The 20,563-nt window shown below is 33.2% G+C and overlaps 3 protein-coding genes across 3 annotated transcripts; 2 read left to right on the top strand and 1 right to left on the bottom strand.

Moving 5' to 3' along the window:
- The first annotated feature begins 1,587 nt into the window (after positions 1-1,587).
- On the top strand, positions 1,588-7,569 carry LOC125836861 (metal tolerance protein 4-like). The gene is made up of 7 exons (XM_049516020.1): positions 1,588-1,829; positions 5,381-5,550; positions 6,116-6,314; positions 6,409-6,587; positions 6,671-6,821; positions 7,001-7,131; positions 7,217-7,569. The coding sequence occupies exons 1-7, from the start codon at positions 1,622-1,624 to the stop codon at positions 7,394-7,396; spliced, it is 1,218 nt and encodes a 405-aa protein (XP_049371977.1). The 5' UTR covers positions 1,588-1,621; the 3' UTR covers positions 7,397-7,569.
- Positions 7,570-11,333: 3,764 nt separating this feature from the next.
- LOC125837678 (CDT1-like protein a, chloroplastic) lies at positions 11,334-15,517 on the top strand. The gene is made up of 7 exons (XM_049516763.1): positions 11,334-11,670; positions 12,320-12,439; positions 12,534-12,768; positions 13,612-14,280; positions 14,480-14,681; positions 14,771-14,861; positions 15,312-15,517. Exons 1-7 carry the CDS (start codon positions 11,339-11,341, stop codon positions 15,367-15,369), a joined length of 1,707 nt encoding a protein of 568 aa, XP_049372720.1. The 5' UTR covers positions 11,334-11,338; the 3' UTR covers positions 15,370-15,517.
- A 640-nt stretch (positions 15,518-16,157) lies between these two features.
- On the bottom strand, positions 16,158-20,403 carry LOC125837689 (protein PHOTOSYSTEM I ASSEMBLY 2, chloroplastic). Its single transcript, XM_049516772.1, has 5 exons — positions 20,266-20,403; positions 18,932-19,035; positions 18,137-18,302; positions 16,943-17,035; positions 16,158-16,291 (listed from the first exon to the last, which is right to left on the bottom strand). The coding sequence occupies exons 1-5, from the start codon at positions 20,345-20,347 to the stop codon at positions 16,161-16,163; spliced, it is 576 nt and encodes a 191-aa protein (XP_049372729.1). The 5' UTR covers positions 20,348-20,403; the 3' UTR covers positions 16,158-16,160.
- Between the last annotated feature and the right edge of the window lie 160 nt (positions 20,404-20,563).

A 20,563-nucleotide genomic window follows, 5' to 3' on the forward strand; every position in this document is an offset into this window, starting at 1 on the left:
TCCTTTTTAATATTAGTGTTTAATGTCTATATTGAAATTTAGCTATATTTTTTTAAATTGCTTTTATTAATAAACTTGATTGGATTTGAGAGATATTCTTATCTTAAATGAAATAAGTGGATTAAAATAGACAAAATTCTAATAAATGAATAGTTTGGTCGTATGTTTTTTCTATAACATAATTTATTAGTTAAATTGTAGCTATAAAACTATTTTCTAGAATAAAATAAAGATAGAGGCTGTATTTTATAAGTATTTACATATCAGTCTATAATATTGATATTAATATATGTTATTTCATATATAAAATTACAATGAAATTCAATTTGGTTGATTTGTTCAGGTGAATCTGAATTAGTCTTATGTCTTATAGTTTGAGTTATTATATATTTTTTTTTAATCTGAATTTCGATATCAAAATCAAATTAATTAAAAGGAAAAAAATAGATTTAGACTTGTTCAAAACAGAGACCATTTGGAATTTGAGTTCTATAAGTAATAATGAGGATTTAGAATATCACATTTGAATAATCAAAAGGAGATTCAACAATAGAAAGAAAAATCAATTCTTTGACATTCTTTCCTTATTCAAATAGAATGAAAAGAGATAGAATCAGGTCGATTCTCAAAATATATTTCTACATATTTTTTAATGTCTCGACTTTTATATAACTTATTTAAAAATAAGGTTAAAATTAAATAGTGAAATGAAATAGCATATTTGTGAAAATCATTTCATTTTTATAACAAATTGATATTCAAAATTTATTGATTCGATTAATTTTAAATTATGTAAAATCTATTATGAATTAAATGATTCAGTATTAAGATTCTCATTTCAAAGCTAGAATCCATGAGGATAAAAAGAGTAGCGTCACATCCATTAAAAAAAAATTAATCATAGATTGTGATAGAAATGATCGAAATATCTCTATCATTAAATAAATATCCCAAAATTAATCAAGAGCGATGTAATATGAAAGTATCATAGTACAAAAGTACTCTCTCCGTTCAACAATAATTATCCAGTATACTATTTTGAGATGTTCAATAATACTTGTCTACTTTATAAAATTAATGAATAATTTTTCATAATTCCTAATTTACCATTATCATTAATTATAGTCATTATTTTCCTGCTATATTTTTTAAGATATTATATTTATTATATTTAAAGAATAATACAATAAAATTACTCTTTTATTTATAATTTCTTAAGAAGCATGCAAAGTTAATAGTGAACAAATATTATTAAACAGAAGGAGTAATACTAACAATCAATGCTATAAAATTTAAAGTAAACAAAATTTCGTACTCAATACCATAAATACGTATCAAATTTCTATAAATAAGTTTCTAATGTACAAAATTATTTGTCTCATCATTTAATTCCTAACTACTTTTGTCTTTTAATACAAATATGTTTATTAAAAAATCTTTTCAGAAGATTTATCTAGCCTTTATCTAACTATTTATCAACACCAAACAATATAACAATAAATTTCATTATTTATGTAAAAAAAAAAAAATCAAAAAAAAAAAAAAAACTTTGCACAAGGAGCTATAATATGTCAATGGGGTTTTAACAAAATTGAAAAAAAATATTATTGAAAAAAAAAATATGGAGGGAGAAGAAATCAAGAATGAAGTGAAAACTCCATTGTTGGATGGGTGGAAGCTTAGTTATAGTGGACGGCGGAACTCAGTTACAACTCTAAGGGGTGATTTCTTAGCCAGATTGCCTGAAAAAGTGAAGTCTTGTGTTAATGTTGATGTTGAATCTTCATCATCAAACATTGATAATACCAAGAGTTCTAGCTTATCTAAAGGTACCCCCACCCCACCCCACCCCCTCAAAAAGGGAAAAAGGGGTTCTTGTTTTCTAGTTTTTTGGTGCATTTTGGTTTTCAAGATTCAATTTTTGCTAACTTATGGAGTTGTTTGATGGTTTTTGGTTTTCAAGATTCAATTTTTACTAACTTATGGAGTTATTTGATGCTGTTTGGTTTTCATGATTCAATTTTTTGCTGATTTATGTAGTTTGATGCTTTTTTGCTTTTCAGAATTCAACTGTTACTAACTTGAGGAGTTGCTTGGTCCTTTTTGGTTTTAAAGATTCATTTTTTTGCTGATTTACGTAGTTGTTTGATGCTTTTTTTCTTTTAAGGATTCAACTGTTACTAACTTAAGGAGTTGTTTGATGCTTTTTGCTTTTCAAAAGTCAATTTTTTGCTGACTTGTGTAGTTGTTTGATGCTTTTTTGCTTCTCAGGATTCAACTGTTACTAACTTGAGGAGTTGTTTGGTGCTTTTTAGCTTTTCAAGATTCAATTTTTTGCTGACTTGTGTAGTTGTTTGATGCTTTTTGTTTTTCAAGATTCAATTTTTACTAACTTAAGTAGTGAAAGTGATCCATGTGAAGCACATTTAACCTTTGATTGATTGATTGACATGTGTTTATAGTCCTACATTATGTAGGAAGTAATGTTACATTTGGAAGAAAAACTAAGGTCTCTCTGTTCTAATTTGTTTGGTACTTTTTGCATTTCAAGATTCAATTTCTACTAACTTAAAGGAGTTGTTTGATGCCTTTTGCTTTTCAGGATTCAACTTTTTCTAACTTAAGGAGTTGTTTGGTGCTTTTTTGCTTTTCAAGATTCAATTTTTTGCTGACATGTGTAGTTATTTGTTGCTTTTTTTTGCTTTTTTGGATTCAATTTTTTGCTAACTTGAGTTGTTGTTTTGTGCTTTTTGCTTTTTTCAAGATTCAATTGTTTACTAACTTAAATAGTGATAGTGAAAGTAATCCTTGTGATATTCTTTGATTGATTGGCATGTGTTTCTAATTCTACATTATGTAGGAAGTAATGTTATATTTGGAAGGGAAAAAAAGGTCTTTCTGTTCTATTTTGTTTTGTGCTTTTTTCTTTTCAAGATTCAATTTTTACTTACTTGCGGAGTTGTTTGATGCGTTTTTTGCTTTTCAAGATTCAATTGTTTACTAACTTAAGTAGTGATAGTGAAAGTTCTCCTTGTGATATCTGGCGAAGCACATTTAACTTTTGATTGTTTGACATGTGTTTTTAGGCCTACATTATGTAGGAAGTAATGTTACATTTGGAAGAAAAGAAAGGTCTTTCTTTCTGTTCTATTTTGTTTGGTGCTTTTTGCTTTTTAAGATTCAATTTTTACTTGAGGAGTTGTTTGATGCTTTTTTGCTTTTCAAGATTCAACTTTTTGCTAACTTAAAGGAGTTGTTTGGTCCTTTTCAAGATTCAATTGTTTACTAACTTAAGTAGTGAAAGTGATCCTTGTGATATCCGACGAAGCACATTTAACCTTTGATCAATTGGCATGTGTTTTTAGTCCTACATTATATAGGAAGTAATGTTACATTTGGAAGTGAAAAAAGGTTTTTCTGTTCTAATTTGTTTGGTGCTTTTTGTTTTTCAAGACTCAGATTTTACCAACTTAAGGAGTTGTTTGGTGTTTTTTTGCTTGTCAAGATTCAATTTTTTACTAACTTAAGGAGTTATAATGAACTAGATTATTTCATTTTTGAGATAATAGCAGTGTTAGCCTCTTTGGTTATTGTATATTCCGATTTGATCCTTGTAAGATCTGACGAGGCACGTTTAACTTTTGATCGATTGAAATATGTGTTTTTTATTCCTTTTATGTTGGAAGTTAGGTTAGATTTGGGAAACGAAGGTCCTTCCATTCTAATTTGTTTGGTGCATTTTGCTTTTCAAGATTCAATTTACTATCTTAAGGAGTTAAAATGAACTAGATAATAGCATTGTTGGTCCCTCGATTATTGGTAAATTCTGATTTTGATCCTTGTGATATCCGACGAAGCACAATTTTTACGTTTAATTGATTGAAATATGTGCTTTTAGTCCTTTATGTAGGAATTAAAGTTAGATTTGAACAAGAAACATCATTCTGTTCTAATTTGTTTGATGCTTTTTGCTTTTCAAGATTCAAGATTCAATTTTTTCAACTTCTAGAGGTACATTGAACTAGATTATTTCATTTTGGAAGTAAAATTTAGATACTTTTGGTGTGACAATGACACAATTTGAGCTTAAATGGAATAGTGAGGATTCATATACCAAACCCGAACTTATTTGGGATTGAGGCGTAGTTGTTAAATTTAGATATTAAAAAGTTGCAGTAAAAAATTGCAAGTTGCAATTGTCCTTGTATCAAAGTGGTGAAAGAATACAATCGTAGAATGTTAGTGAACGTTGCTTTGTTTAGGTAAAGCTCGAAACTTTCTCGTGACAGAAGGATTAGTTTTTTTCCTTTCTTCTTCATGTCATTTTTTGGATATATGAAGCAGTATACATGTATTATGTATATATGTATGTGTATCTGTTGTATTGAACTTGTTGTCATAGCTTCTAATTCAAGCACATTTCAAATTAGAGACGGATCTAGGATTTGAACTTGACGGGTTCAAATTCATTATTCCACCACTTCCATCAAATATACTGGGTTCAGAATTTATTATTTGTACATATTTAGCGGATCTTTTAAACACATATACATAGCCTAAGCGATATATGTAGTAGCATAAGGTATACATGTGTTCTATATGCGAAGGAGGGTCCTTTTCGTTTCATCGTCTTTTGTTTTTCTTGGTTGCAAATTTTGTATAAAAGGCTTTTCTGGTCGTAACAGTTTGTGGTAATAGCTGAGTGTGCATTTTAATAATCCATGTCTTGTTATGACATTCATATAAACGATTCGTGACACATAGTATCGATATATAGCTAATTGATTGGTTGATTAGTGAAGATGATTTCATGAACCCTTAGAGCTCATAAACCACAGAGGTGTGCAGAGGGATAAATGAAATCCTTCCGTACTATATAAGAGATCTAGCCTAGTCATTAGTGTGGCTAAATCGCAGTGTTGTTTACCAGTTTTTGAGATGCAATTTTGTGAAAGATGCTAATCCTAGGATACAAATGGTGTTTGGTTCAATTGTGTTTTAAGGACTCTCAAAACCCGTAGTTGTACTTGTTTATACCTCTCTTTCCCTTCCTGTCTCTGTCTCAACCATGGGCACCGAGGGTCGGATATGGGGATTATAAGGCTTGAAGAGAGGTTAGATTATCAATAACCAAAGACGGATCCAAGATTTGAAGTTTATGAATTTCTACAACAACCTCAAGTTATTATACATCAATAAATGAGTTCATAGTCAAATACTTATAGATATTTAGTGGATTTCTTAATACATATATAGGGTCTGAACAAAAGTTTTTGGGTTCACGTGACCAAGCTAGTAGTAAACTTAAACCCCAGTTTCACTTTTTTTGTTTTATTATTCATTACCTTTTTTTCATTATTGAGGTTTTTTTGTACCACAGGAGAAAAGGATTACTATGAAAAACAATTTGAGACCTTGAAGTCATTTGAAGACGTTGATTCCATTGTGGCATCTAGTTTCATTGATGATGAAGGTCTTGACGAACAATCTCAAGATGAGAGGGCAATGCAGATCTCCAATTATGCAAACGTTTTATTACTAGCTCTTAAGGTAACAACGATTACATGCTCAGTTGAACTCATGATCCGAATCTTATATATGAATCGACCGTTTTCTTTTGTGGTTGCATATGCTTCTGTCATTACGAATTGACAGTCAATGAATCTAGGATAGTGTGAGTATATAATTTCAGTAATGTATCTCAATTTTTTTGTCGATAAAGTATGTTGTTACTTCAAATTCTCCAAGATTGATATAACATAGATCATATTAGAAAGCCATGCACTTGTGAAATTAGAGCGAATGCATTTCTTCGGCAAAAACACTAGGTGATTTCTTCCATCTAAGTCTTGGTGGACAGAGAATCCAGTACTGTAGCAAGTATCCCGTGGAATTAATCGAGATTTGTGCAAGCTGGCACGGACACTACAGTTAGAAAAAAGAAGTAGAGCTATTCTGGCATCTTTTTGAAATTGTTTTGACTAAGATGGTGATTATGCAGTTTCATATAATGGCTCTAGTAACACATCTTGCACCTTGGAGATCAATGCCAGTAGCAATGGCGTTTTATGCGTTTTTCTATAATTACAGTAGTAACTATCTTTTCGTCTTGCAGATCTATGCCACAGTGACAAGTGGTTCCCTAGCTATCGCTGCATCTACATTGGATTCGTTACTTGATCTCATGGCTGGTGGCATACTGTGGCTCAGTCATCTGTCAATGAAAAATATCAACATCTACAAATATCCTATAGGGAAGTTGCGAGTGCAGCCAGTAGGGATCATTATCTTTGCTGCTGTTATGGCTACACTTGGTAGGTGATCAATCTCCTTTGACACGCTAACCATTTCATTCTATTTTCATTATAATCTGTTGAGTCGTTATGGCTCACGTTTCTTCCTTTTTAGGCTTTCAGGTGTTTATTCAGGCTGTAGAACAACTCGTTAAAAATGAATCTCCTGATAAAATGACCTCGGATCAGCTTTTCTGGTTATATACTATCATGATAACGGCCACAGTGGTAAAACTTGCCCTTTGGCTATACTGCAGAAGCTCAGGAAACAACATTGTCCGTGCCTACGCAAAGGTGTGTACAGTATCTTCACGTTCTATTTTTGGCATCGTTATCCTGAATCGTCTAGGCTCCTAACTTGAAGATACTTTCGACAGGATCATTATTTTGACGTGGTTACTAATGTAGTCGGACTGGTAGCAGCTATACTTGGCGATAAATTCTACTGGTGGATTGATCCTGTTGGTGCCATTATTCTTGCACTTTATACCATCACCAACTGGTCAGGAACTGTTTTAGAAAACGCAGGTATCGTCTCATTCCTGCAGAACTTTAATTTTCATCGATAGCCTCATTGAAAAACTGAGTGTTCTACTAAAAGATTTTGTTATGCTCGAGTGAGCTCCAACCGTGTAGAATTCTATTACATAATGTACCGAAGAATTCTCTGATGTTTGATTCCATACTGAACGACGTTCTTCATGTAGTGTCACTGGTGGGACAGTCAGCCCCACCCGAATACTTGCAAAAGTTAACGTATCTTGTTATAAGACACCCTCAAGTGAAGCGTATTGATACAGTTCGAGCCTACACATTTGGTGTCTTGTACTTTGTAGAGGTCAGTCTTCGGAAAAATCATCTATAATAGTGTGAATGATTCATCTGTCGATGATTTTGACACTCGTTTGGTTATTGTAACGTAGGTTGATATTGAACTCCCAGAAGATTTGCCTTTGAAAGAAGCACATGCTATCGGAGAAACTCTACAAATAAAGCTCGAGAAACTCCCTGAAGTTGAACGAGCATTCGTTCATCTCGATTTTGAATGTGAACACAAACCAGAGCACTCTGTTCTCAGCAGGCTGCCAAACACTGAACCTTAGGCTCATGGTTACGTTATGCCCGGATAACGGAAGAGGGTTGTTATTACTTTCGACAATTCGGGGTTTTGTTGTTTTTTTTTTACGAACATTTTAACTATATAAATGTGTATATTCATATGATCCAGCATAAGGGATTGTTGAAAGAGAGGATATAAAGAACTTGGATTTATTTTTAGGTGATAGGTGCTTGTGTCATTTGTCGTTTATGTTGCTCAGACTCTTCAAAAGTGAAACCGCACCCGTGTCGGATTCCTCATGTACACTCTTAAAGGATCTGACATACGTGACGACATTTTTAAAAAGTTTGAGCAAAATAAGGTTGAAAGAAAATTTTGGGAGATCCTAAGTGAATGGTACTTGTGTTATTTTCATCTAATATTGTTTACTCTCACATAAAATGATATCGTATTCGTGACGAATTATCTAAAAAATTGCACTTGTGAAGGATTTGTGAATTCGAATGTCATAAAGTTGTCGATTCAAATCCGTCTTGATTGGTTCCACCTCTGTCGATTTCAACCCCGTCTTGATTAGTTCCACCTCTTCGAAGGATGATAACACCAGTAGTCGTGAAACACAAATGTTACTTATAGTTATCAACATTGCCTAATCCTTTTGTTTGTGTTTTCTCATGTTCGATACCGTGTTTGAAACTCGACTATTTTAAATTTATATTGCAAAATTCTGAATAAAACACTTTTTGTATTTATGATATTCTATGCTTTTTACTACTGTCTCAATTTATGTGACACATTTGAAATTTAAAGATTCAAACAAATCTATTTATGATCGTAGATTTTTTATATCTATTAAATATTTTGAATTGTCAATTATTATAACTTATAGTACTTTTTACTAGTTTACAAATATATAAATTTCATATTAAAAATTAAAGATTTCATGAGCAAATTTTGGATCAAACTTAAACTATTTGACTCTAAAAAAATGAAATATATCACATAAATTGAAATACAGACAGTAATATACAATAATACTTAATAATATGATATTCTCGTCCTCAACGATCTCAAGCACATGTGAATCACGTATAAACACGAAATTCTTCCACCAAATTGATCTTTTTTTCTTTTTTTTTGCCTATATCTTGATAAACAAAATTACTACTAATTATGTATATACATGAATCTTCAAGATCATGTATGAACATGAAATACTTCGTCCATCGAATTAAATTACATTTATTTTCCATCCCTTCTTCATGTATTAGTTGTATAAAAACCATGCACCAAGAAAAGGAAAGAAATAAAAACCCAAAAGAAACTCCAATTCTACATATTTCACCTTTAATTATTCCTTCCTCTCATCCAAAATATAAACAACATACTAATTATATTCTCACAAGTGGTGCCAAAAAATAATAAAATATACGTAAATCTTATTTTCGTAGTCTAGAAAAGATATTATACTCTCATGAGGGGAGTCAAAAAAGAAAAATTTACCTAAATCTTATTTTTATTTTTATAGAATAACGAAATTATTCTGATCAACCCTCGATTAAATTCTAGATGTGAGGCTAGCTGGCAAAGGTTTAGCTAGTGGACCACCATTACTAGCAACAACATTTTTCTTTTCTTTTTCTACAACTTCTTGTTTTTGTTTCATCTTTTCATTTACTCCTTCGTCCTTAACCTGAAGTTAAAATATAGTAAAAGTTTAGAAAAAAAATTATTTAAAAAATAACTACAGTAATCAATCATTAATGAATGAATAATAGCAACTTACACACATCTCGATTGATTCCAAGTATCTCAGACAATAAATACCAAGTTTGTCCACTAAAGCTAGGATGAGCTAGATGTAAAAGAAATCATGTCGTGCTATTGTCTCTATTGAAATTTGAACCCAAAAAAACTTGATAATTATTATATAAAAAGAAAAGGACTTTACCTTTGAATTATTCACTTTTAGTGCATATTTTGGTGAGTACAATTCCATTTGACCTTCTTCTTCATTTGGCCTTTTTTGGCAAGTATTATTATTAACTTTTAGTGCATAATTTGGTGAATATAATTCCAATTGACCTTCTTCTTCATCTTTTGATGTTGATTTTGTAATATCCCCTTTGAAGATTTTGGTATTTGTCATCTTGACAAATTGAATGAAATATCCAAAATAATTGCAAAACAAGGATGTATATAATAGACTAAAATGGGATTTTTTTTATTTTTTTTTTTTGGTTTTATGTCCTTTATTATTGATATTGTTTTGGGGAAGTGTGCAATATGATGAACATGGAACTCTTTGGTCATTATTTGCTATGTGTCTATTGTTTTTGTTTGCCATTTGTATATATGTGGCATTTTGTGGAGAACTCAAAAGTTATTATAGTACTAGAAACATTTTGTTAGATAAGGTGTTTCAATTCTTTGAGATAAATAATATTATTTTTGTTCATTTTTTTTTGAATTTGATATTTAAAAAGTAAAATTAAAAAAATGTGGTCCTAAATTAAAATATATGATCCTAAAATAAATATATAATTTTGTGGTCCTAAACTAAAAATGTATTAAAATATATTTTAATTTTGTAATATTAAATATGTGCTGAAAAAATAGAATTAAAGAGTTAATTGAAACATTTTTTAAAAAATAATGTACTAAAAATTAGATGAAGTATTTTAATTTTTGGAGGGAAAAAATTAAGGTAGTCCTATTTAGGACCCTATTTAAGACATAGTCGATATTTATAAAGTTTTATTAGTTTAATTATTTTAAAATTGAGTTCAAATATGTAAATTTGGAGGGGTAAAAACTTTAGATATATGCGGATAAAGTGTGTTTTACTAAAGATTACCTTAAGATGTACCTATGTTTGAAGTTCCAACGATGCATAGATCCGTTTTGATTTTCCTATTCCATAGATCTTCCTGAAAAACGGAACGAATTGATCTGATCCACAATCTGTCTTTTCAACCTTTGAGTAGACCATAGGCAGGACTTTCTTTTGCCTAGGCAGAGAGGATGGAGTGTAAGACGAGAATGATTCAAGAGTCTTGGACATAAGTCAATGACGGAGCTAGAAATTTCACGAAGAGTGTCCAGAAATTGCACAACAAAAATTCTTTTTAAAAAGGGGGAAAAAATTCAAATGGTGCATAAGCCATTGGGGAAAAAATTGTTGCTAGTGAAATTGAAACACGCTATCATTCAAGGCGTCTAAAACTCATTCAAGGGCTTTAAAACCACTAGGCTACAACCTATTGTGTCAATGGTATCCAAAATATATTATTTAATTACTTCGTGTGTCATTCTGCTTGTATATACGATTTTTTTTCTGACGAAGGGTGTCTAATTGAACAAGCCAACATGCACGTGGCTCCGCCATAGACATAAGTTCTTTAAGGACACCAATATAACTTGTGGGATATTACCATGTGAATTTAAAATCTATGATCGCAAAAAAAATAAATTTATTGCATGTGTTAAGCATACGACTGAAGTAGCATAATTGGACCTTCTTATCACTTTTTTGACTACTATAAACTTCAATCCCCTTCTCTTACTTAGATGGAGAAACAAGTAAGCAAAACTTTCTACCCTACTTTTCTTTTCTTAAAAAATGGTGAATTACACCATGTTTTGCCTTCAATCATGGGCGGTAGAAAAGAGTTCTTCCAATCTAATCATTGCGTAAGCCGAGGGTTCAATAGATGAGGAGTCGAATGACATTTTTAGTCAATACTATCAATACAAAATAGGGGTAAAAGTGCAAATGACCTATTCATGGACCATATAACTATTGGGCCTAAATTTCAAATACACCAACTACAGCCCAATGGGCCTTTTCTCTTAGCAACAGTTAGCGCTAAGACTTGGCGCCAAATCTGACGTGGCATAAGAGACACGTCATCATAATTCCCGCGCGAAAACCTAACTATATATTCTCTTCATTCATTTCGTTTTCAATTTCTGCCTCTCATTAATGGAGTTCACCGGATCTTCACCGTCCGATCGGAAATCATTGCCGGCTATTCTAATTCCCGGTGAAAAATCTGCCGGAGTTGTAGCAACTCCGGTGATGGATCAATGGAGCACCAAAACACCGGAGAAACCGATCCCAAATCGCATGGCGCGGTCACTACTCTCCTTGAAAGACGTCAGAGAAGCAGCTCAGAAGCTCCGGAAACCCGATCCAATTCAACGCGAGGTTTCTGACCCGTTATTAAGCTACGGTGAAGTGAAATCTCCTTTGGTAGCTGAATCGCCGGTTTCTGAACGGAAGAAACATGTAAACTCGGTAAAGCTGCCGGAAAAGTGAGTGTTTCCTGTACTCTTCGTTATACACTTTGTGCCTCTTTGACGAGATCCTTACTTGAATATTCTTCAATATGTTTATCACAATTTGTTTATTTATTTATTTTGCTTTTGAAATGATTAACTTTAGAGTGAAACTTAATTTGAATAAATTTTATCCTTTGAAGAAATAATAAGATATTTAGATTTAACAATCGAGGCTTGCTCAAGTGGTTGAGCATTGCTATAGGTTGAGTGTGAGCTTAAACTCACACGGGAGGGTAAGTAGGAACACTATTGATCTCATGGCGGATTGGGTAGGAATTTGGAAAAGCAAAAAGTAACAGAAAATTTGGGGACTCAGGGAATTCGGATGTAGAATCAATCTTTTTTTAATTGTAACTTACATATTTGTAAATTAAGTAAAAAGATATATAGTTAAAAAAAAAAACTACTATAAGTAATAATAATTAACAATTTAAAAGTTTATATGAAAAACTTGTTTGACTCTCAAAATCCAAATACAACACATAGATTGAGACGGATGGAGTAGTTGTTCAATATATTAGCTTTTGAAAGTAATAGTCTTATTTGTTTATTAGCTTATAATGATGACAGAGTAAGAGACTTGGTTGAGTTTTTCTTAACGTATGTTTGTATTACTGTATAGGTATGAATTGTTGGAAAAGTACTTCAATAGCATGGATAGTTCAATTCGGCTGCTGCATTTGAAGGGATCTGCAACAACTTTCACTAATATTAGTGCGAAAGTAGAGAGTTTGATCGATAAGTATGAAGATCTAATGATGTTTGAACATTTTCATTCATGGTGTTTGCTGTACTGAGAGGATTGTTAATAATTTCATTCTTTTTGAACATTTTAGGAGATTTACTTGCAGCCATTTAGCTCAGCTGAAGTTTATTTTACCTGAAGCCATTGAGATAAAGAAGATCCTCAAGCACGATGAGCGCAGTTGTTGCATGAAGCCGGATCTTTATATCACTTTAAATGCAAATGCAGTTGATAATAGTGAGAAGTTGAAATCTAACAGTAGCAGTGTTCTATTGAGGAAAGTATTCCGCTCTCGTCTCTTGGATTTCTTCAAGTCACACCCTGAGGTAACCAAATTTTCTGATGTTTTGATTATTTGTGTTGAACGATCTCTCAAGGTAGGAGTAAGTTTTGCATACACGCTACCCTCCCTAGATCCCACTTGTAGGATTACACTGGGTATATTGTTGTTGTTGTTGTTGTAGATTGAACTATCTGCCAGAATATAGCTGATGCAGTATTGAGGTTTATTGCTTGAATTCATGTTATTTGGAAAGACTAATATGTTCTGAGATGCTATTTGACTTGCTTAGTTCTCTTGTTATTTCAAGCTCTGCATTTTCTGTAAGACATCCTGACCGGTGTTTCATTTGCAAACAATTGCTCTTGAATCTTGCATATTAAGAGGGAGATTAACACTTTTAACAGCATAGCAGAAGTTTCAAATGAAAAATGAGATTTTAAGCTGGAGGTCTTTCATTATACTATACTTTCTTGTCAAAGTGATGCACTTGTTTCTGGTTTAATGATATTGTGTAGTGCCTCTGCAACACTATAGGGGCTTTATTCCAGAAAATGCTAAACTTGTATGGGAATGAAGCTATACGTGAAGCTCGTAAAGAGTGGTAATCACTGTTTCATGAAGCTACAGAGTTATTCGGTGGCTGGCCTGCCATATTGTATGAAAGGAATAGCTTTTGATAAGAAAATTTGTGTTGAATTTGTATTGTGTTTTACTCTGAGTATCAGCATTGAAATAATCAGCACAAACACTTTTACATATATGAGCACCATGTTGTCAGCTAAGACATCGTCAAAGTATAATTTAATGTTTCCCTGGAAATTTTATTTCCATGATAACACTTTTTCTATGCATGCATTGTCGATAATAATTACCGTTTCTGTTTCAGGTTGATGACATTCCTGAGGGAATGCTGCCAGGCCCATTCACTCAGTCTAAGCAAGAAGTGACCAACTCATCTAGACCTTCTAGCTCATCCTTAACCAGTGAGGCACCTAATGGTGTGTTTCCTCTGCAGTCAATAGCTTCATCACACCTGTCTGTATCTTTCAAGAGGTGCTTTTCAAATCGAGCATCTATTACTGGAGGAACGGATGTCAAGGAAAGAGATAGAGTTGGGCTCGTCCCTGTTTCTCCAGCTTCAATACCCCTTGATGTCGCAAGTTCCACTAAGAAGAAAACAGTAGCATTTTCTGATGCTCCTAAGTTATCTCTAAAACAAACTAGTAGCATGAAATGCTCAGCTGGAGGGATTGTTTTGGCTAGTTCACCATGTCATCCACCTGCTCTTCCTATGATTGAAGCCAAAAAAGGAGAAGATGCTTCTATGTCTGCTCCAGCAACCCCTATGCTCGAACCTCCTAAGAGATGTTACATGAGTCCAGATGATCCAGCTGAATCACCAATAAAACTAGCTAGATGCCCGTCAACTAGAAGGTCATTGCTCTTTGGTGCTCCTGTGAAGAGTGCAAATACTGCTGATAAAGTCTGCAAGAATGGAAGGTTTTCAACTGATGATAATATTCTTGACATTCTTCCTGAGAATCTTCTGCAATCGGTAACATAAGATACACTTGCTTATCAATCTTCCTTTGATAAAATTTGTTTAGACCAACTACATTGGATTCATTTAAATTTTCATTCCTCAACGTAGTTAAACTACAAAATATTCTTCACTCGTGAATCATGAGATTATTGGGGGATTTGCTCAACCTTCTGTTTTCTGCAACAAGAAGCTAACTTCCATGATTTCACAGATAGGAGAAAAGGAGAGTGAAGCACTAGCAGAGCAAAATCCAGCCATATCCCAGGCAAAAAGGCGTAAACAGATGATTGCTTGTTTGCCTCACCTCTTTGACATGATCTATTTCCTGTTTCAATCTATTAAACGTTCTGTCATGACGAAAGAGGAGCTCATGCACAGAGTAATTTCAAGCCATTTAGAGATAACGGATAAAAGTAAGTCCGGTTGACAATTTTCAGAAGCCTGTAGTCCTTTTGAGATTCATTGGAGCTTCTTTCTGAATCTTGATGTTTCATTAATGCAGGTGAAGTTGAACAGCAACTCCTATTACTGCAAGAATTGGCTCCCGAATGGATTTATGAGAAACCAGCATCTAATGGAACTCTTCTCTTACTGTAAGCTACCATTCTTTGTTTGCTTTGTCCATAGCAATGATGAGTTTAGGAGATCTATGTTACCGATTTCTTGATCATTTTTCTTCGTTAGAGTAGATTAGAGTCTCACATTGGTTAGAGTAAGTTAGAGTCTCACATTGGTTAGAGTCTCACATTGGTCGGAAAATGAAGTGATAGTATCTTTGGACAATTCCCCTTGTGAGATTGTGTTTAAGGTTGGGTTAGGTCCCGGAGTCATATTTTCTCGTGATATTAGAGCCAAGGGTCATCCTCGTTTCAAACTCATATTATATTGCCCATGCCCCAGTTGGCGGCCTGAGCCCGACGGGGTCAATCGGGGTGTTGAGAGTTCCATATTGATTGGGAAATGAGCTAGTGCTAACTCTCTTCTCGTGAGCTAACTTTTGGGGTTAAGCTACATCTAACGTCTATAATATCTTTATTTTGCAGTGTTAACAAGAAATCAAATCCTGACACAATTCGTTCGAGACTAGCAGAAGCCAATTGAGAGAAACAAGAAACTAGTGATATGTACTTTATTTTACCAAAATATTAGTGTAAGGAATAACAATTTAGTCTAAGTTGTAAATAATAGTGTTTTGTTTAATTAATACAGTACCACTTATGTTGCATCAAATGGCCAGTATAGTTATGATAATTCATAGTCTCATTCTTAGTAATTAAATCTTTGCTTTTCTAAAAAAAAATACCATACATAATAACATAACACACCAATTTTTAAAATAATAGATGGTACAAACTCTCAAGTAACAATTTTTCATAAGAAAATATTATACATTCCAAAGTACAAAACAGTCTCTGTTTTCTCTTCTTTCATTCTCTATTGTTATGAGATACGACCAAATTAACGCTCTTCTCTCACAATATTCCAAAATAGTTGCAATGCTAACTCTATCATGTAGCAGAAACTACTTACCATTTCTTTCATCAAGAATGGTGGAGGGGGCGATGAAAGTCCGGGAATACAACTAGCCTGGTGTCAAGATAGATCAGGGAGAGTTAGAACGAGAGTTCATCGAGAGATTTAACAGGTACGCTCAACAACACAATAGTTGTGACATCCATAGTTACTTTGAGTCTCTTTTCATTGTCCTTCTGGTTTAAGTACAGCTTTTAACCTGAGGAATAGGAATACAGAACTTGAGAATCTATACGTAAAATGTTTCAATCCAGTACCCGATTGGAATGTAAAATGACGTTGTACATAACAAGGATAAATAGAACAGGATTCGTAAGACTAGAAATGAATTATGATAAAATTGCTCGAGTTAATTAACCTTATGAGTTTGGCAACAGTCGTCCATTATACATCTTGTCAAGTAACTTCCTTGCGTCTGGCCGCCTAAGAAGACCTTTATTATTAGGTAAACCAGTTCCTAAACATACAGGACATACTAGTTTCCCTCGTCCTGGTTATCCCATAAGAAAAAATGTCGTTATGTTAGTATTCAAGATAAGATAAAATGAATCATTCTGAAAGCAAAGATCGTAAAGCAAACGATTATCAAAGGGAAAGACTATTGATGGTATGTCTAGTTGGGGTATATCGAAATGAAAACGGAGCGGTTCTTGTTTAGTGACTCGATAAAGAAAACCCTACGTCTTATGCAATATTCAAATTTTGGTTTTGTGCCGGGACTATGATCTACATTTTGACTTCTCTTCTTCCTTAGAAGGACTCAAAGGTTCATTCCTTTTCACAATCCATGTCAGAAATTTTGCCTCAGGGAGTATGGATATCGAATCTAGTTTGAGTAAATGCTGCAACACAAGCTACTACTTTCATATTACGAACTAAGGAAATTATCGACTGATACCAACCACCGAAGCAATCACAGTATGATTTCAAGAGAGACAAAAATATGAGCTAATATTCCAATTTTAATATAAGACATGGACGACAAGAGCAAAGTTCCTAATGGATGTTTTAAGTATCCTTGAGAGAGACAGCCCCAAGTCATGCAGTTCGAGATGGATATCTAAGAATAGCATGGATATCTAAGAATAGCATGATAAATAGGATCAGCTTCAACACATAGAAGTTAGATATAATAACATACCATAACAATTGGGGCATTCAGTGAACTCATAAACGTCTTTAGCTCGTTTTCTGTTTAGAGCTTTCCATTTTCCTGTACCACCACACATATCACCTAAATAAAAAACAGACGACAGTCTTAAAGTAGATAGAGCACCAACATAAGTTATGCATACAATATTATAGTGCTTCATCTAAATTGGGATATAAAATTCTTTGATTTGTGTCCAGGATAGTAAAAATTAGCTACATTTTGTCCTTTGGTTACTTGGAAATGTATGACGAAAGATTCAACAGACATCAATAGTTCACAAATTATCTGCTTTACGATATTATGTGAGGAAGAGATCGAACAAAGACAAGTTCTGAACAGAATTGTAAAACAAGGTCCCACAGACAAAGATATCAAGCAGAAAAAAAAGATAACTGAGTAGCAAAAGGATTTAACTTTTATCAGAAAAGAGAACTTAAGTAGTCAAAGATCCCTTCAATTACTACATCGCGTCCTTTTAGAAGAGAAAAAGATAGAAGCACAAGAAACTTGTATGCGAACAATCATGAATAAAATCGCGTCAACATTGTATGTGAAGGAAACTAACTATAAGGAAATAATATTGATATTCTTATTCAGACTTCTCTCTCTTTTTGGTTTGTATTAGCTCAAGTTTTCACTTTCTAAACCTGTTCTTCGGCAAAGTTGCGAAAACATAGGTGAGTTGTTTTGATGCTCAATAATTCTCAAGTTTGTTAAGGTGTGTTGTTTTGATGCTCAACAATTCTCAAGTTTTCCTAGTTTAACTTCGAAAAAGAAAAGTTCGTTGAGGTTCTTGTTTCCATGTTTCAACACTTCAAAAGCAGAACTTTTTGGATAAAACATTAGAACCTTGAATTCTCAACGACACAATACTACTGACTCACAATAAAAACTTTCGGCAAGTCATTACATATTGAGTTGGATGTATTTACGTGTGTTAGTTTTGTTAACTATGTAGGTGCCTTTCTGTTACAATTCAAAGATTTAGCATATACTGGATCCTACAATTTTATAAGGGTACTGGATTTGGTTATACGGGTTTCAATTTCAATATGAAAATCTTTGAGAATTTGTTTATAGTCATGGAGAAGCATAAGAAAAGTTCTCTTAGAACATGTTGTTCCTAAATGTAATATGATTAGTGGGATGAAGCAAGTAAAGCAGGAAACAATATACACTTACAAATTATAGCGCCACTACCCCCACAATTCCGACAGCCAGGGCTTTCATTTCCATCTAAGGCAATTGCTTTTGGTTCAGAAATAGGATTTCCAGAAGCAGTTATCAGAGCTCCAGTTGAGCATAGGCAAGTCAGACACCATCTCCGTGAGACTGACGTTTGAGATCTCTGTTCCAAAAAGCAACAGCACTCGAATCAATATATATAATCTGATGATAGTTGTAGACAAAAATAGCACATTGTCAACTTTATTGTATATGATACATTACTATTTGGAGGGTCGAACAATGATTTTCCTCATTATAATTTCCTCAAACATTTTCAAAAAGACATTATTTTACAAAATAAAAACTAGAATTTCCAAAAATCATCAATTGACTCTACATAGAAAGGAGTGGAGGTTCCGTATTAAGGTAAAAGGTTAGTAGGGGTAGAGTGTTGTCTTGTCTTACAATGGCTTAGGCTTGTTAGTGCCTATCGTAGTACTAGTTATCCCCTTGTAGTTCTTGCCATATGTTGTTTATTGTCTTTCGAGTATCACACTATTTTGCTATTGTTATTGTTTCGAGTAGACTTTACAATGTTTTTCTTATCAACTGCTATGTTTTCTTCTTCTTTTACTTGGGTTTGATGCAATTGAGCCGAGGGTCTTTCGTAAACAGTCTCTCTACCTCCATGAGATAATCGTAAGGTCTTAGCGACACTCTACACTCCCCAGACCCCACTTAGTAGGATTTCACCAGGTAAGTTTGTTGTTGTTTAGCAATCCCATCAAGAAGCTGTAAGAAGTTACAAACCTTTTCCTCTACAGGTTCCTGTGAATGCTCGGAAGAATCAGAAGTACCACTCTCATTCTCCGAGCTGCAGCTCACATGAGATCCTCCCCTCTTCTTCAAATTCACTGCCATTTACCCAAAAAAAAAAAAAAAATTACTCCCAAGTACCAACATATTTTTCAGGCCAAAAATTTTCAAAAAGGTCTTCAAAATACTAACTTCCAACAAAATCCCAATCAGAAGGAACAATCAAGAATGATATCAACCAGTCCAAAAAACAAATAAATATATCTTAATTGCATTTCAACTATGTATCAACTTAAGCTGTTTAACTAACATGGTCTGTTGTGGAGTGGTATAAGGTTCAAATCCCAACAAAGCCCAAAAAAAAAAAAAAAAAAAAAGCACTAGGTGATTCTTTCCATCTGTTCTAAGCCAGCCTTGGTGGACAGAGTTATCTGTGAATTAGTCGAGGTGCGCGAAAGCTGGCCAGACACCATACAAACTTAAGTTCCACTTTGAGAGATTTCATTGTATACTGAAGTAGGGTCATGAAAAACTACAAAACTTGAACCAAAAACCAAACAAACAAATATTCCAAGAAGAGTACAATACAAAATGGCCTTAACCAATCTACCGAAAAATCCAGCTTTTAATCAACTTACACTGACGTAAAGAAGAACACTTGGAGTTCAATTATGAACCTCATAGAGCTGAAGGAGTGGGAAATGAGAGGTGGCAAGTCATCTCTCTCACTCTTTTTCCTCTCTTTCTATCTCACAACTTCTACATATACACTCCTCTATAACATTAAACAAAAAAAGTTGAGATTTTTAGGATAATAATTGAAATTTTGAACCTAAAAATATCAACAAGGGTCTTCAAAAATACCAATTTCATCAAAAAACAATAGCCATAACTAGAGCCCATAACCAACAACAACATACACGGTGTATTCCCACAATCGAGGTCTAGAGAGGATAGTGTGTACATTACCTTGTTGAGGTAGAAAAATTATTTTCGAAAGACCCTCAAGCTCAAATAAAGTAGTTTTAAAAATACAATAATAAGGAACATAACAGCATAAACAGCAAATAAACAAATGAGTATGTCCCAATTACTATCCCAATTGTGTGATATCAACTTAAACTGCTTCCACATTGAAAAAAAATCAAAAAGGTTTTGCCAAAAACATAAACTTTCAACAAAAATGACCTTAAACAAATCAAAAAAAAAACCCCACTTCAAGATTTTACCTTTTTGCAAAGTAGAATCAAGAAAACAATAAAAATCTGACCTAAATTTTTTTTAAAAAAATCAAGAAAATTAAACAAAAGATTGATGTATCAACTTACACTGACATAAAGAGGAAGATTTGGGGTTTAAGTATGAACCCCATAGAGCTGAAGGAGTGGAAAATGAGAGGTGGGAAGCCATCTCTCTCTCTCTCTTTTTTCTATTTTTTCTATCTCTCAACTTCTACATATAAAAAAGTTTAGATTTTTATTATGATATTTGAGATTTTGAAGCTAAAAAATATCAAATTTGAGTAAAAGAAAGCAAAGGGTGTTTTGGGTTTTATTTGGTTTTTTGTTTTTGATGAATGAAAAAGAGGGAATCAACATGGATAATAAATCTTAGCCTCTATTTTCT

The sequence above is a fragment of the Solanum verrucosum genome, unplaced genomic scaffold (genome assembly GCF_900185275.1).
Source record: "Solanum verrucosum unplaced genomic scaffold, falcon-dt-bn FXZP01000284.1, whole genome shotgun sequence".
Taxonomy (NCBI): domain Eukaryota; kingdom Viridiplantae; phylum Streptophyta; class Magnoliopsida; order Solanales; family Solanaceae; genus Solanum; species Solanum verrucosum.

Coding starts and splice junctions, on each gene's coding strand:
- LOC125836861 (XM_049516020.1), top strand. CDS start 1,622: ATGGAGGGAGAAGAAATCAAGAATGAAGTGAAAACTCCATTGTTGGAT. Junction 6,315..6,408: donor TGCTGTTATGGCTACACTTG/GTAGGTGATCAA, acceptor CTTCCTTTTTAG/GCTTTCAGGTGTTTATTCAG. Junction 6,822..7,000: donor AACTGTTTTAGAAAACGCAG/GTATCGTCTCAT, acceptor TTCTTCATGTAG/TGTCACTGGTGGGACAGTCA.
- LOC125837678 (XM_049516763.1), top strand. CDS start 11,339: ATGGAGTTCACCGGATCTTCACCGTCCGATCGGAAATCATTGCCGGCT. Junction 14,281..14,479: donor CTGAGAATCTTCTGCAATCG/GTAACATAAGAT, acceptor ATGATTTCACAG/ATAGGAGAAAAGGAGAGTGA. Junction 14,682..14,770: donor TTTAGAGATAACGGATAAAA/GTAAGTCCGGTT, acceptor TCATTAATGCAG/GTGAAGTTGAACAGCAACTC.
- LOC125837689 (XM_049516772.1), bottom strand. CDS start 20,347: ATGGCTTCCCACCTCTCATTTTCCACTCCTTCAGCTCTATGGGGTTCA. Junction 18,303..18,931: donor AGGAACCTGTAGAGGAAAAG/GTTTGTAACTTC, acceptor TTTTTGGAACAG/AGATCTCAAACGTCAGTCTC. Junction 17,036..18,136: donor GGGTAGTGGCGCTATAATTT/GTAAGTGTATAT, acceptor TTTTTTATTTAG/GTGATATGTGTGGTGGTACA.